This window comes from Culex pipiens, chromosome 1 (genome assembly GCF_016801865.2).
Source record: "Culex pipiens pallens isolate TS chromosome 1, TS_CPP_V2, whole genome shotgun sequence".
In the NCBI taxonomy this organism is placed as follows: Eukaryota; Metazoa; Arthropoda; class Insecta; order Diptera; family Culicidae; genus Culex; species Culex pipiens.
In genome coordinates this window covers 129,721,702-129,736,111 of record NC_068937.1, presented here as the reverse complement: position 1 = coordinate 129,736,111, position 14,410 = coordinate 129,721,702, and the positions used below count along the sequence as shown (strand labels likewise).

At 41.2% G+C, this 14,410-nt stretch overlaps 2 protein-coding genes across 8 annotated transcripts in view; one reads left to right on the top strand and one right to left on the bottom strand.

Moving 5' to 3' along the window:
- LOC120424276 (uncharacterized) overlaps positions 1 to 14,410 on the bottom strand; it is a 120,125-nt gene that overhangs the window by 62,605 nt on the left and 43,110 nt on the right. For 6 of the 7 annotated variants that reach the window (XM_052706469.1, XM_052706470.1, XM_052706472.1 and 3 more), the window contains exons 3-4: positions 13,303 to 13,323; positions 11,779 to 11,931 (exon numbers count right to left, since the gene is read on the bottom strand). In XM_052706469.1, the coding sequence (XP_052562429.1) occupies positions 11,779 to 11,931; positions 13,303 to 13,323 (174 nt within the window). The remainder of the gene's footprint in view (positions 1 to 11,778; positions 11,932 to 13,302; positions 13,324 to 14,410) is intronic. The other variant, XM_052706473.1, reaches the window with a different exon arrangement.
- LOC128092520 (general odorant-binding protein 19d-like) lies at positions 6,387 to 6,933 on the top strand. The gene is made up of 2 exons (XM_052706476.1): positions 6,387 to 6,528; positions 6,586 to 6,933. Exons 1-2 carry the CDS (start codon positions 6,472 to 6,474, stop codon positions 6,892 to 6,894), a joined length of 366 nt encoding a protein of 121 aa, XP_052562436.1. The 5' UTR covers positions 6,387 to 6,471; the 3' UTR covers positions 6,895 to 6,933.

Sequence of the window (14,410 nt, the reverse complement as noted above, 5' to 3'; positions counted from 1 at the left end):
TGTCGTGATTGAATTCTCACCACAACAGGCTTGGAATTTTTGAAATTATATTATGCATTTTAAGAAAAAAAAAGTTTTTGTAATTTACATTCGATTATCCGAAGTTCGATTTTCCGAAGATTTGTATCGGATAATCGAATCACGAACAAAAAAAAAATTCATACTTTTTATTTTCTTACTTTTAACATCGAATTCGAGTTCTGCGACTCCATTTTAGTCAAATTTGAATATTTGGTTGCCTTTCAAATTGAAAAATGCGTTTTTCAATATGTTATCACCGCCATTTTGGCCGCCATCTTGGATTTAAAAATTCATATTTTTTTATGGGTGATACATAAGCTCCACAATCAAAAATAAGACAGTGAAAAAACGTTTTTTTTTTCGTGATTTGATTATCCGAAGTGAAATTTTTCCGAGGCCTTTGAATAATCGAGACTGGATTGTATTATCAAAAAAAACAAACAGAAGATTCCAAATTAAAACAAACCAAACTCTCTCTACTTCAAATTAGGTTACTCTCTAATGATTGTGGTAATCCTCGTGACCATCCCGCGAAGCCACGGGACCTTCCACCAATTGTAGGTCAAGCGACCTGCCGCAGAACCTCCCCACTCAACTGTCACCACGGGGAGTTTATTTAAATTTTATCAATCGTAAGCGTAATTGACAGGTGAGCTCATGAATAAATTTCCATCGGGGTTCGATTCGCTTCCTGGGTTCGACGGTGACCTAACAACAGGATGAGGAACAAAAATAAAACGCAAATATTGGCATTTGCCTGCGGCTTTTCAATCATCACAAAATTCGCTGAATGCGAACGGCGAAAGCCGATTTGGGGTTTGTGGATAAATTTGTTTTGCTTCCAGATGGCGTGGATGAAGGGTGGGGTGGGGGATGATCCGGATTCGATAAAGGAGCTGACATAAAGCGGAGCAGTGGGTCATGTATTGAATTTAGGATAACTCAAAATAACTTCTTTGCTACACCCAAACCAAACTCCACGGCCATTCAGTGTTGACAAAGCTACTGAGATCCGTTGACAGCTCTACTGCAAATAATTTTTGAACTTTTCTTTGGTTCCACTGCGTCACAGCCAGAGATGTAAAGAAAGAGAGTGTAAAGGCAAATAGTATGATTGCGCTACTCGGGCTCGTGACGCAGTGGTAGAGCGTTAGACTCTCAATCAAAGGGCTTCGGTTTGAAGTTTGAGGTAAACATAAGGTTTTTTTTGTGATTATGGAGTGGTAAGCTAAATTTTAAGCTACGAAAAATTTTACGGAAAGAAGTTTGAGTATTTGGTAACTGCTGTATTGAAAATTTAAAAAAATATTTTATTTATGTTTAAAGGAAAATGTGTTTCATCTTCAATAAAAAAATACAACAAAAATGTGCATGTTGAAATAAAACATTGTTCGATTTATTAATGAAATTCGATTTATTAATGAAATATCATTATTTTGCAAAATCCAATAAGCAGCAATGATTCTCGGAATTTTCACCTCAACCAAATCACATCCAATATATTTCCTCCCACTTCAATAGCCCAGCAAATCAATTTGCCACCGTGACATCCTGTCACAATAATATACGCCAGAGGGACCCTCGATACAAATGGAAGCATATCAATTGCGCGCTTCTCCCCTTGCGGGAACAAATGTGTTGTTATCGGATGTATCGCATTCCCCCAAGACATGTTACGTTACAATCCGATACTACAATCCGGTTCGACAGCGACATTTCCCGAACGCGATTCCGGAACGATTGCCGCTGCTGCGCGTCAGCTGATATGTCCTGTATTTTGATCCCTTTCCTTGGACGGAGGAAAAAGTTGAGGAAAATTTCATCAAATTTAACATTTTAAAAATATATTTGTGTAGCGGACTGTATTACGATGTGGCAGAACCTGTTCCGGCGTCCGAACCGGGAGGCCACACCGCAGGGAATCTTTCCGGTGGATTCGCGCACGAGCGCAAGAGGAAAATAAAAACACGTTGTTCGCTCTTGAAAAGACTCCTTCTGACTGACGTTTATTGTTTCTCTTCTTCTTCTTCCTCCTCAACGGCAAAACAGCACGAAAACGTCGCCAAAGACGCTCACTTAGATAGACCGGCCGCGCACCGAGGGGTCGACCGCTGTTTAACCGCAAACATTCTCCCCGCCTTGAGACAGCGTCTCAACCTTCTTCTGATCTCCTGCACCGAGCGATGGTACTCGTGCTTTCCTCGTCGCATCGTCACGTTCCGAACCAGTCCGGCTTGATCTGGCCAGCCTCGCGAACTGCATCCCTAGGGTGCTTGAACCGGAACACTTCTCCGGTCGCAGGTTGTAGAGGGACCGTATGACTCGAGATCGCTGTCGGCACACTTCAATCAGCGACAAGCGCTTCTCGCGAACCTGCTTTCCTTTCGTGTACTTGTACTTGTTCGCCGGACGAACACAGTTGAACGTTCGGATTTTCTTGCATACCTTCGTGTTTGGTCGATCCAGATTGTTTCGCGAGATCCCGGTCGTCGTGGCGTAGCAGCCGTCGTGAACGACCCGGAGTTTGATCGCGATGATTTCCTCTGTGAAGTTGGATTCACGTTGGAACCCGCCTTTGGTGGCCCGCAGGCGCTTTCTACCGAGAATCTCCTGGTCCTCCCAGGACAACCGCAAGGAGCGATTGATGTCGAGTTCCTGGGCGACGTTGAGAACCATTTTGGGAGTGCGTGTCCGACACGGCTTCCAGATTTTCCTCGCCACCATCCATCCGAAGATGAAACGCTGTGCCACGAGGATTCTTTGTAGATTCTTGACCTGTCCATCTGCTACGCTGAAGCGCTGACTCGGCAAGGCCGCCATCAGGCCTCCCAAAACGTAGGCTTGCGTGGTGAGCTTGGTTTCACCGTTGAAACGCGAAGGCATCACCCGCGTGTCTGCGCCGGGCGTGGTCCCGACGATATCTCCGTTGGCCTCGGAGGCATTCGTGCACTGCATCCCAAAGCGCTTGACCGATTCCTCCGTGATGTGGGATACTTGTGATCCGCTGTTGTTGTTGACGAGACCTCGCACCTGTTGCGATTCTTCGTCCTCTTCTTCCTGGCAGACGATCTCGTTAGGTGGTAGTGCCACCGATGAGGGATTGTGTTTGATAGTCCTCGATTGTGTTGCGTTCGCGGAGACCGACGAGACCTCCGTTCTCTCCGGTTGTGTTGCAGGTCGGTCGCGATCCGTCTCTTCCGGTTCCTGAATCTGCTGCTGCTGCAAGCATAGCATTGTGTGGTGTCGTTGCTGGCAGCCGGCCGTGCGGCACGCATGCAACTTCTCTTCGGCAGGCTTGGCAAACACCTTCAGCGCCTCCGCGACGCTTTGGGGTTCCGAATTCGACACCTGACTCCCCGCCGGTGGCGCCAGCGGCGGCCGGTTCTGGCACTGCATTTGGAGAATCTGCTGCTGTGTTTCCTGAATGATCCTGACGGCGTCCCACAGATCATTGTACTTCTGCCGGTTACTCCCACCGGCGCCGGACTTGTTGTCCTCCAGACACTCAGCGTACAAATCCTTTGCTCGATAGTACGCTTCTTCGAACTGAAGTCGGTTGTTGAACTCCTCCTCCAGGTTGGGTGTAGCCTCCTCAATCGCGGTTTGAACGGCTTCGAAACACCGAGCAAGTTCGGTGAGTTTGTCCCGCCGTTCCGCCACTTCGCCGAGGGACGGATTGCGGGCCTTGATTGTTTTCGCGGTGGACAGTTCCTCCTTCACCTGCGCGAGAATGACGTCACGCTCCGAGGTGAGGGCCTTCTGTTCTGGTTCCATATCCGACGCGCGAAGGACCAAATGTAGCGGACTGTATTACGATGTTGCAGAACCTGTTCCGGCGTCCGAACCGGGAGGCCACACCGCAGGGAATCTTTCCGGTGGATTCGCGCACGAGCGCAAGAGGAAAATAAAAACACGTTGTTCGCTCTTGAAAAGACTCCTTCTGACTGACGTTTATTGTTTCTCTTCTTCTTCTTCCTCCTCAACGGCAAAACAGCACGAAAACGTCGCCAAAGACGCTCACTTAGATAGACCGGCCGCGCACCGAGGGGTCGACCGCTGTTTAACCGCAAACAATTTGAAAACACTTTCCAAATTTTGAAATAGTATTATTCACAGAAGATTTTTTTCCGTGCAATCATGTTTATTTTTTACAATCCTCACTGCTGGTTACATGAGCTTTAGGGTGAGAAACATATGAAAACAAACAATACAACCCACAGATTTGTTCCATCACTGTTGACAACAAGAGGAATATGGAGCCCGTCTGCACAACACATGATACTATTTTTATCTGTCCCCAATATCTCTCACAAATCCTCAAGCTGAGTTGTAGGGTTATTTATATAATATTTTTATTTATTTTTTCGAAACATAACACCGAATTTTTTTAAATAAATTTCTAGGATTTTCAATAACATTTTTTTCCCTAGCTTCGTTATCCTTAAAATGACCATCCCACCCCTACACCATAGACAATGAGACGTGAACATAGTTTTAATTTCAGTGCAAATCACTTCAAATTTAATTTAAAACAAACTCCAACAAGCTGTAGCACCACAAAGAGCCGCAATCAACATTGATGGCGCCACCATCGTTATGTGTCATTTTACACGTTTATTTTCGTTTATTCGAGTTTGAGTTTGTTTCTCTGTGCCTGCACCGCACGTTTCGACGTGACGATTACAATCATGTCGGGATGCTGGACCATGTTGGTTCACCGCTGTCCCACCAGCCCCGTGCCCCTCGAGTGGCCGTCCCATTAATCCGTTATTACGGTTCATTTATCACTTTAATGATGTTATCGCTATTGGGCAGTGAGCGCGGATATATAAGTAGTGGTGGTGCATTCGCGAATGGTTCTGCCATTAGTCATACGAGAACGTTCCAGGTCACAGTCACGATGGCAACACTGGGCTCGCCGTGAATTGTTGTGATGGTTCGGTAGGTAAGAATGTTGTATAATTTTGCTGATGTATGGAGGGAATTACGACAAATGGATGGGGGAATCAATTGTGTGTAATTTGATGATATTATTTGCCAAATCGGTTTCAGGAATTCGTTATTTAACAAAGGATGAATGGAAATTATTACAAATACTGGCAGCAACAGTGTTGTAATCATACTTTGTTGGATGGTTTGTTAAACAAAGAGAAATCAACACAGACAAAATGAAATCACTTTTAAAATTTGGACAAAGAATTTTTTAAAAAAGGCAGCACTCGAAATGCTGAACTTGTGTTAAAGTGAAAATTTTTCTGAAGTGTATACTCAATCAAGACGTGATGCAACCTTAACGTACTATGTACCACAGATATGCAACGAAATCGTTGTCCCTTACGTGTCCGTTGAGCTTTTATTTATTAGTTTTTTTTTGCACAATGACCGAGCAATGTTTAGTTCGCTTGCTTAGAGTGTATCCTAGACCTTACACCTACCCAAAAACCGTCCAACTTCAAGCAAAAATTACGTAGGGATACGGTGGAGAATTTCCCTTATCCCCTTAAAAAGTGAAGCAACTTCCCATCTTCCAAATCCCATTCTTCGTTGCTGATGCGCGGTAAAGATGGCTGCCAATGGATAGCCACATGAGCTCAATCAATACCATATTCGTAGGCCGGCTATGAAGTTACCGAAAAAAATGATTAGTATAGTCAACTGGTGATAGCTGTTAAGGACGTGGGGGGGGGGGGGGGGCGGTGTTTAACGATTGTCCACGCTCCACACAAAAAAATAATATTTTCCATGAAAATAGTCCACGAGTGGGGTGGGGTCTGAGATTTCAACCAAGTGTTTTCGTGGTTTATGGATGATCCCTTTTCAGAAAGGCAGGAAACTTGGTTAGAGGGGTGACTTCGTTACGCTTTAAACAAGTAAATCTCAATTTGTATGGGAAACGTGGCACGAAGGCGAGAGATGCCCCCAAATTTTGCGTTACGTTATTTAAAAACGCGCCCAACACACTTTTGAATTATTGGTTTTTGCTATATTCAGTTTGATTGAACAGAATTGTCTTAATCTTGTCAGAAATGCTAAAATTTGTAAGGTTCCGTTAAGCAGAGTGAGAACGATTTTTGCAAATAAGATATATTTTCTCATGCTGTGGAGAAAATTAAACATTGGTAAACTGGCTTTGTGCATCCAAACCAATGATTGCTGCAAATTTCTGAATAAGCAAAACAACTTTGTAAAAAATCGACATTTGCTGTGAACGAGCAAGCTCGGAACCATTATTAAGTTGTAATAAAGATTAATCAGAGATTGTGAGTTTGTATGATACATTGCCACGTCCAACGCAATATTGATCAGTTTGTCAGAATCTTGTATTTGCTTTACTGTAAAAGATCATTTTGATAGTGCAAATTATTATTTGTTCAGAACGATGACCGACACAAGCTATAAATATTTTGCAGCGGAATTTGTTATTTCAGTATCAGCCAAGCAGTCGCAAAAATGAAGTTCAGTTTAGTAATATTTCTACTACCAGCTGTAACCCTAGCTCAAGTTAAGGTATTCATACTAGGAATTTTGATTCAAGTCAGGAAATTCACACAATGCTTTAAACAGATTACACGGGACGAAGCAGCCTGTCGCGACCAGGAGGGTGCGTCCGAGGAGGACGTCGAAATGCTGCAGTCGTTAATGACTCCGGAAACGCGGATTACCAAGTGTTACTATAGCTGCATGTTGCAGAAGATTCACTATTCCGACGGGCAGCGCTTCGACAAGGAGGGATTTTTGCGCTCCGCTGACGATGCATCCAGTGAGTATCGTGAAACTATGCAGCGCATTGCGGACCACTGCGAGGGGACTGAAAACGAAGATCACTGCGAGCTTGCTGCAGATATTGTGGCATGCATCATGCGGCGAAGCTAAGGGCACAGTTCGATAAATTACATTTTTAAGAATATTTTTTGGCGAAATTCTTCGAAATATCCTACCAAATTTGAAAGCGATGTACTATTAGCCCTTGAAAAAGTATTCATTCAGAAAAAAGTAACAGCACGTACACCGAGATTCGAACCAAAGCACATTGAATGAGAGTCTAATGCCTTACCGCCGTGCCACGTAGTGATTCTGTGAAGCAAACGTTTGGACGACTGGGCTTCACGGGTGGTTGCAATTCAATGTCATACATAACCTTTATATTACATCGATTTGCAGTAATGATAGATTTGGGTGTAGGAAATTCCTCAAGCTCAAACTTTGGACGCTTAAGCGTTATTCCGTCACGGGGAGCCCACCAACCATCACGTGTGAACCGTATTTGCACAAACTTCACGATGTGTGGTGGCCCAGACGATTGCTGGTTGCGGCGCTGAACCGCACTGTGTTGTGCTTTCAGGAAGTGCATTTTAGCAGCCCGAGCACCAGCTGTCTGCATTGCGGAGATCTACTCGTGTTACTAGATGGCTGTGCCCTCGGAGCAAGACAGAACATAGGTTCAGCGAGTGGTGGTTTTTGAAAAGGGTGAAAATTTCCAAGATTCCAATGAATGGTATAGCTTCAGGGGATTCTTGAAAAATTAATTCGAGCAAATTCACATACGCCCTTTCAAAAATCTACCGCAGAACGATTCACTGAGCTGCCTCGGGTTAAGCAATTTTCCGGAACACCATCAGCCCAAGAGCAAGGGTGTCCTTTGAAGGAGTGAAATCGAGCGCGATTATGAAGGCGATGATCGTCTTCAGCGCCGTCGTGGCAGTCCGAATCGGGTTGATTAATCGGTGCTTTTAGCAACGCGACGTAATGCAAGCTGGTGAGTAATGAGATTGTAATTTTATGCTAAGATGGCTGAAGTAACAAGGACTGTTCCGGAACGTGAAATTATTTTGGTGATAAATTTTAATGATTCGTCAAAAAGTTCAAGTTCTAAAAAAATGAATATTTTGACAGCTTCTTCAAACCAAAAATTGATATCAGCTTATGCAAAGTCAAAGATTTCTCCCCTCACAAAGGAAAATGTGTTGATTTAAGTCCTCCCACCCCAAAATCAACAGCCCTTCCAGCGACGAACCCAAACAAGGCGCAAACTGTTGAAATCGTAATAACGTTTCTGGCAGAATTTAATTATAAAGATAAATTTACAGTCCTGCTGACGCCGACCGGGACGCCCGGGCACAAATCGTGCAAACATATTTCTCAGCTTTTCATTTGTCGATTCGACAAAAGCACCAGTCCAGCAGAAGCCGGACATCCTCTTGAACGGGAAACTTTATTGGAGAGCCGAGCTGCTCTTGAATTCCGGCGTTCGAGTTCACATAACACCGGCTTGAGATTCACATATTTGGTTGGAGTGCGATTGAGCTTCAACTTTGCAAAAGCCTTTATATTTTTTTTTCGTGCACCCAGAATAGAAAACCGAGAGTCACATGGTAGAATAGTGCCTGATTGCAAGAAAATGAATCTCTGATGTGTGAATTACCACGATATTGTATTCATTCGTTCATTAAAATATTTCATCACATTGAGTGGCTTACATCAGCAAAATACCTTCCTTACTGACGAACCTTGTTGGCTGAAACTTTGAAGGCACAGATTCAATATTTCAGTATTGGATCTACTTTTTATGGGTGAAATTTTTTGAAAAAAAAACTTATCTTACACGGAAAAAAATTCAATTCCAGAAATAGTGAATTATGTTCATGAATTTGAGAACCAAGAAGTAATTTATTCACGTTTGAAGTGTAAATTTACCGTACTCATGAATAAATTCTTTCGTGGTTCTTAAAATCATGAACACAATTCACGAATTCCGGAATTGATTTTTTTTTCTGTGTTAGTTATGATATATTGATGTACTTTTTAAACCGGATCTCACTTATATTTGGATAACGAAAGACATTCCAAACGATTTTAAAAGTTTGAAGATCTGGCAACCCTATGACCTAACCGATATTAACGTTATTTTATCCGGATCCATAACCCGACCCTTTGTTGTATTTATCATCGAAAGACTTTTCCAATGCGTCTAAACGTTAATCTGGCAACCCTGTGTCATGTTTTGGCAACTCAAGTGATATTTACGTAATTTTTTGATGCCGGATTTTTCTTATCTGTACGACAACTTTGCTGGTTTTGAGAGTTCAAACCACGGGGATGCTACGGCTGTCATCTGCATACAATGTCACTGAAGCCTAAAAAGTACCAAAGTTTTGGTGTCTAGTGTCAAAATTATGGGGAGTAACATGACGAAAAGGGCGCAAAATCGAAAGGACGAAAATATTTTTTTCTATAATTTTTGTTTTGTTAGTTAAAATTAAATTAAATGTGTACCATTATCCGGTGCAAATCGGGACACATGGGTGAATTAGGAAGTGATTTTAGCAATGTTTTTGCACAATATTTGGATATTTTTTATTGGTTTCAGTTAGAATAGACACAAAACAACAAAATTAGTTTCTAAATTTGAACTTTTATGTCTAAAAACAGCTGTTCATAGAAGGCTTTCAGGTCGAAAATTTACCAACACATTTAAACCACGGGGTACCATAGAAGTTGGTTTGTTTGACTCAAAAACATGCATTCTTGTAAACGTAAATGTGGTAAAATGTACCATGCTTCCTCGAAACTATATGGTGAGCTCCACGACGTCCCAAACAATGGGCTATGCCCTGTTCGTGAACTCGCTCTTAAGGATTCTCAACAACATGGTTGAGCTCACATATTTGTTTAACCGCCTCAAATTGTAGATTTAAATTAAAATTATGATGATCTGTAAGTTCATTGGCCAAATTACAATGGAGCATTTCCATTCGAGCAGTTTTTGCTTTTTTCTACAATGTATTTCTTATCGAGCGAACTGTCAAAAACTGCTCGACTGCGGGTACTCCATTTGCGGAAGACATTTCAGAGGATTTAAATAAGACACCTGCTGGGAAGATTTGCCTGAGACCTGATGCTAGAAATATATTGTTGTTGGCGGCATTTTTGGTTTATTTTAATGAAAAGAATCATTCTGAGCAGCTACTGGATTTTTTTTTTCCAAAAAAAATAAATAAGATTCAATATTTTTTGTGGGTGTTAGTGGAAACATCTAAGAGAGAGATCAAGTATATAAAAAGAATGAGTTTGGGCGGATTATGATTGATAAGTAAGTAAATAAGGGAATGTGCAAATATAAAAATTGTAGTAATGATATATTTTTAGTTTGAATGTTGGATGTTAGTGAGTATGGATTAGATGTTTGTTTTGTGGATTAATGTTTATTAGATGTTTTTTTTATTGGATTTATATATAAAATATGGATGGTTGGGTGCATAGAATAAATAAGTGCAGTAATTAATATATATGGTGTTGGATGAAGAATTATAGAAGACATAAGAGGTGCTAAATTGAGGTGAGTGGTTGAATTTTTTATTATTTAGGGATGTAGTGTTTGGTGTGGTGGTTTTATGAAGTAGGTGGGATTGTTTAATTAGTTTGGTAAATGGTTGGGGATGTTGTGTGTTTGTGTATTGTTTTTGGTAAGTGGGGTAGGGTATGGGGATGGGGTTTTTGTGATGTAATTGGGGAGGAGGATTTTTGTATTAGGGGGTTTTAGGTTTTGTTTGGATATGTTATTTTTGGGCGTAAGGTTAGAAGAGGTTTTTATGGTTGAAGATATACAATAATTATTGTGGAAAAATGATTAATATGATTTTTGAATAAGTAAATAGTAAATATGTTATAGAATGGAGTAGAGTAGATATGAAATAGATATAAAGTGGAAATTTTGGATTGTGTTTGTGTGGTAATATTGATACACACGAGGCTCCGCTTGCCAGCACCTTCCTTGCTGGAACGATCCAACAACCCTGGACGAGGTGTGGCCGTGGCCACGCTTTTGTCGGTTTAAATTACCCCACCGGGTTTTTTTTCCTTTCTACCCAAAAAGAGACGTCAATGCGAGTTGACGTTGCCTTGAACGTCATTTCACGGATAAAACGACGTTTTATAAATTTAAAATTAAAAATTTATCAAAAAAATATTTTCATTAACATAAATTTAAAATTTATCAAATAAAGTCGACTTCAGTGTCTGATTATCTGTGCTCCTATCCTCGATTGCAACTGGTCGGTGAGTGATGAAAACAAGGATTGGCCACACCCTTACCAAAAATCATGACTTTTTGAGTTCCAAATCCCACTTTTCATACGAATTTTTCAGTTCAACCCATATAACCATTTTTATGGTTGTTTCATGATCAATCATGATTTTTGGTAAGGGTGTAGACATCCTTAAAGAGATCTGTCAACGGTTGGTGAGTGCCTTGAAATACTTGTCAAAATTGAGTGACCCGATTGCAGAGACATCTATGTCGTAAAAATCCTGATTCCTGATTGGTTGGGAAAATGTAAACATTACCTGATTGGTTGAGATAGTGACATCTACCGATGAAAATTAACTCTAAAAAAAACATGTAGGACGTAACCTTAAAACACACGCGCCGACAACTTAATTTTAGCATGAAGCACTTTTGGTGAACATTTTACGACGGAAAGAAAACAAATCTTATCAGCATCGAACTAGTTTATGTGAGTAATTCAGATGTGCTGAAAGAGTTTGCGGAGAAAATTGATCGTGATATTTTAATCAATTAAATTCAACAGTGTTTAAGCCTCCCGACGACGTGCCTTCTGAGCAACGATGCTACGGGCAGGACTTGTTGAAACTGAAACTGAAACCCAAAAGAAGATTTTTCCGTGTTTTCCCTCTACTTTATGACTCCCTCGAGAGGCAAAATAACTGAACCGTTCGCACGTGAGTGTGTATACTTACTTTTCCCGCACTTGTCGATGTGGTTCGTCGCCGGCAGGTCGGAAGTACACTGACATGTGCGCAGGGTCGCATCGCAGACGGATCCGGCGAAGCCACACTCAGTGGTGCTCTCGCACCTGTCACCAAACTTGAGCGGGCCCCGCTTGGACGGGTCTGTGGAAGGAAGAAGGGGGGTTGAAAAATTGAGGTTAATTAAAAATTCATCAAATTGGGATTGATGGGTGATTTCCGTTGAGGATTTTTTTTTATCTATTTGGGAGTGAATGTGTCATTTTGCTTGCTATGTGGGCGTCGTGGGTGGTTCCCGCAATATTCAGGTTTGGTAACGACCATAATTTCGGCCCGTGCAGATTGGGGTTTTATCACTTGGTTGACCCAATTATGGAAGATGACAATTTTTGCAACAGTATTTAATTGCAATTAAGTGAGTTCATGCACTGCTAGTTTCGCTTTATTCAATTCAAACAATCGCAATTTTATCAGTTCAGTTCACTGGAAAATTAATTTTGACTTCTCTATTGGATCTTTTTCAATGAGCTCCCCCAGATTGCATCCAATTATCTTTGAATAAATCTGCCATCCACTTGAGTTTGTCGAATAGCTGTTCGAGTTCGAAATCCAATTCGATACACAATTTCAAACGTGCTTTCATTTGCCAAACCAAAATGTGACCGAAAACAGATCCACCCTGGTCCAATTAACTGCTGAAATCCCTGAGGGGCTGGGGACAAACCGAACACAGATAGATGTATATCGTATTTGGTTCATGAATAATAATTGAAACAAATGTACAAAACCCAAAGCACTTGCTCTGTCCGTATTGATTTTTATCACTGAAGAATGGTGGCTCACCTGAATAAATGAATATTTATAACATCTGGAAGGCTTGCTCAACGATGTGGTGGCGCCACAGACCTGATCTGAACACTAAGTTTAACACTCTAGGGGAAAAAATGTGAAGTAATGCGTTCACTTGTCTATGACAAATGCTGTTATGAGGTGACAATTGTAACTACTTTGGAAAGTTCGTCTCCGCCTCCACAGCCTACTGCTGCTGGTGACAAGTGGTAATAGTTGGGTGCACACGTAAGCGTAAGCGACATTGTTCGATATACTTTTTAATTTTTTTCCGTATTGCACTTTGCTTGCTCAAAAACACTATTTTATCAATTTGGCGCTTGCGTCACTTTGCTTTGTTACGGCAGTAATGGTCCAATTAGGAAATGGGAAAAGGGTGCTGACACTTGAACAAGTCATTGAGAAATTACTTTACTCTTTGATTATAATCACTAGAATTCTCAATTAATTGAGGCGAATTTTTTTTATCTTCAAACAAGACAAAAAAAAAGTTGTTTCGAAAAGTAATTAATGAAAAGCAAGTTATTTTTAGGTACAACGTTTCTACATACAACTAACGATTAATCTTTCACATGTAAATCTAAATGAATATTCTATCACTAAGACTTGAAAGTTTCATGGCCCTCAGTTTTTGACTACTTAGATAACCTACACACATTTACTTACTAAAATCATAATCAAAATATCCTGAAAGAAAAAGAACAAACAACATAAAATTTACAAGTGATCTGTTATCAATAGGGAAGGAAAATAGCCCAATTTCGAGCCGGACGTGTTTTTATTCAGAAGTTTCTTCAACTATCGCCAGCGCAACAAATACAAACAATTTTAATAAAACTTGCTCCAAACAACGGCCACGACAGCGCAAAAATTCCCAATCTATTTCGCTGAAAAACTTTAAACATTCCACATCACTCCACCTCTTTCTCCTCAACTCATAAATATGTACATAATTGCAATTTTTCCGCCACTTTTCACAACATTCTCTCGCAGCAGCAGCAGCAGCAAACTAGCCTCGGCGAAAACATCGGATGCTTAATTTTTTATCATTTTCCATTTTTCACTCCACTACGAAAGCTTGTTGAAAAGTTCGCCCCTTACCCCCATATCGCAGCTAATGAAAACAAACTCCTTTCTTTCTCAGCTTTCTTGAGAAAAAAAAACGCTCCCCTCCTCCATCATCATCGTCATCAATCTTTATTAATATCTAATGTGATATCACGCCGCTCGCGAACTCTTTCGCGCTCAATTTCGAATCAATCCCCATCGATTAGTCATTCGAGCGGTGCTGCCCTTCTTCGCGACATCAAAATGCAGTTTGAGTTCCGAAATTGCCAGAACGCTGACGAGCAAACATTGCCGAGGGGCAGTCAATTTCACGCGGAAAGTTCAGTTTTCATCGGAAAAGGGCGAAACAGTATCGATTTTTTGGGTGATAAATTCGAAATAACAGTTTGCTGCCTTTTTGAAATGGGGGTTATGTATGTATGTATATATGTATGTATGATCCCCATACCCGCAGGTGAACAATTCGATCATCTTTTACTCCGTAATCTGTACACCCACGCGCATAAGTTTTTTTTGCACGAATTTTAATGCTACAAATACCGGCGCATAGGTTGAAATTGTGTCCCTTTTCCTCCCCAAGCGCTGGAAATTTGTAGCGGGTGTAGGGACACTTTTTATAGACGCCCTTGCTTGCTGCCTTTTTGAAATGGGGGTTATGGGGTTAACATTTTATTCAATTCAATTCAATTCGGTTTATTTGTGAATA

Bases quoted from the DNA above. Each gene is read 5' to 3' on its own strand.
- LOC128092520 (XM_052706476.1), top strand. From the start codon at position 6,472: ATGAAGTTCAGTTTAGTAATATTTCTACTACCAGCTGTAACCCTAGCT. The intron at 6,529-6,585 runs GTATTCATACTA...TGCTTTAAACAG, and splicing joins TAACCCTAGCTCAAGTTAAG to ATTACACGGGACGAAGCAGC.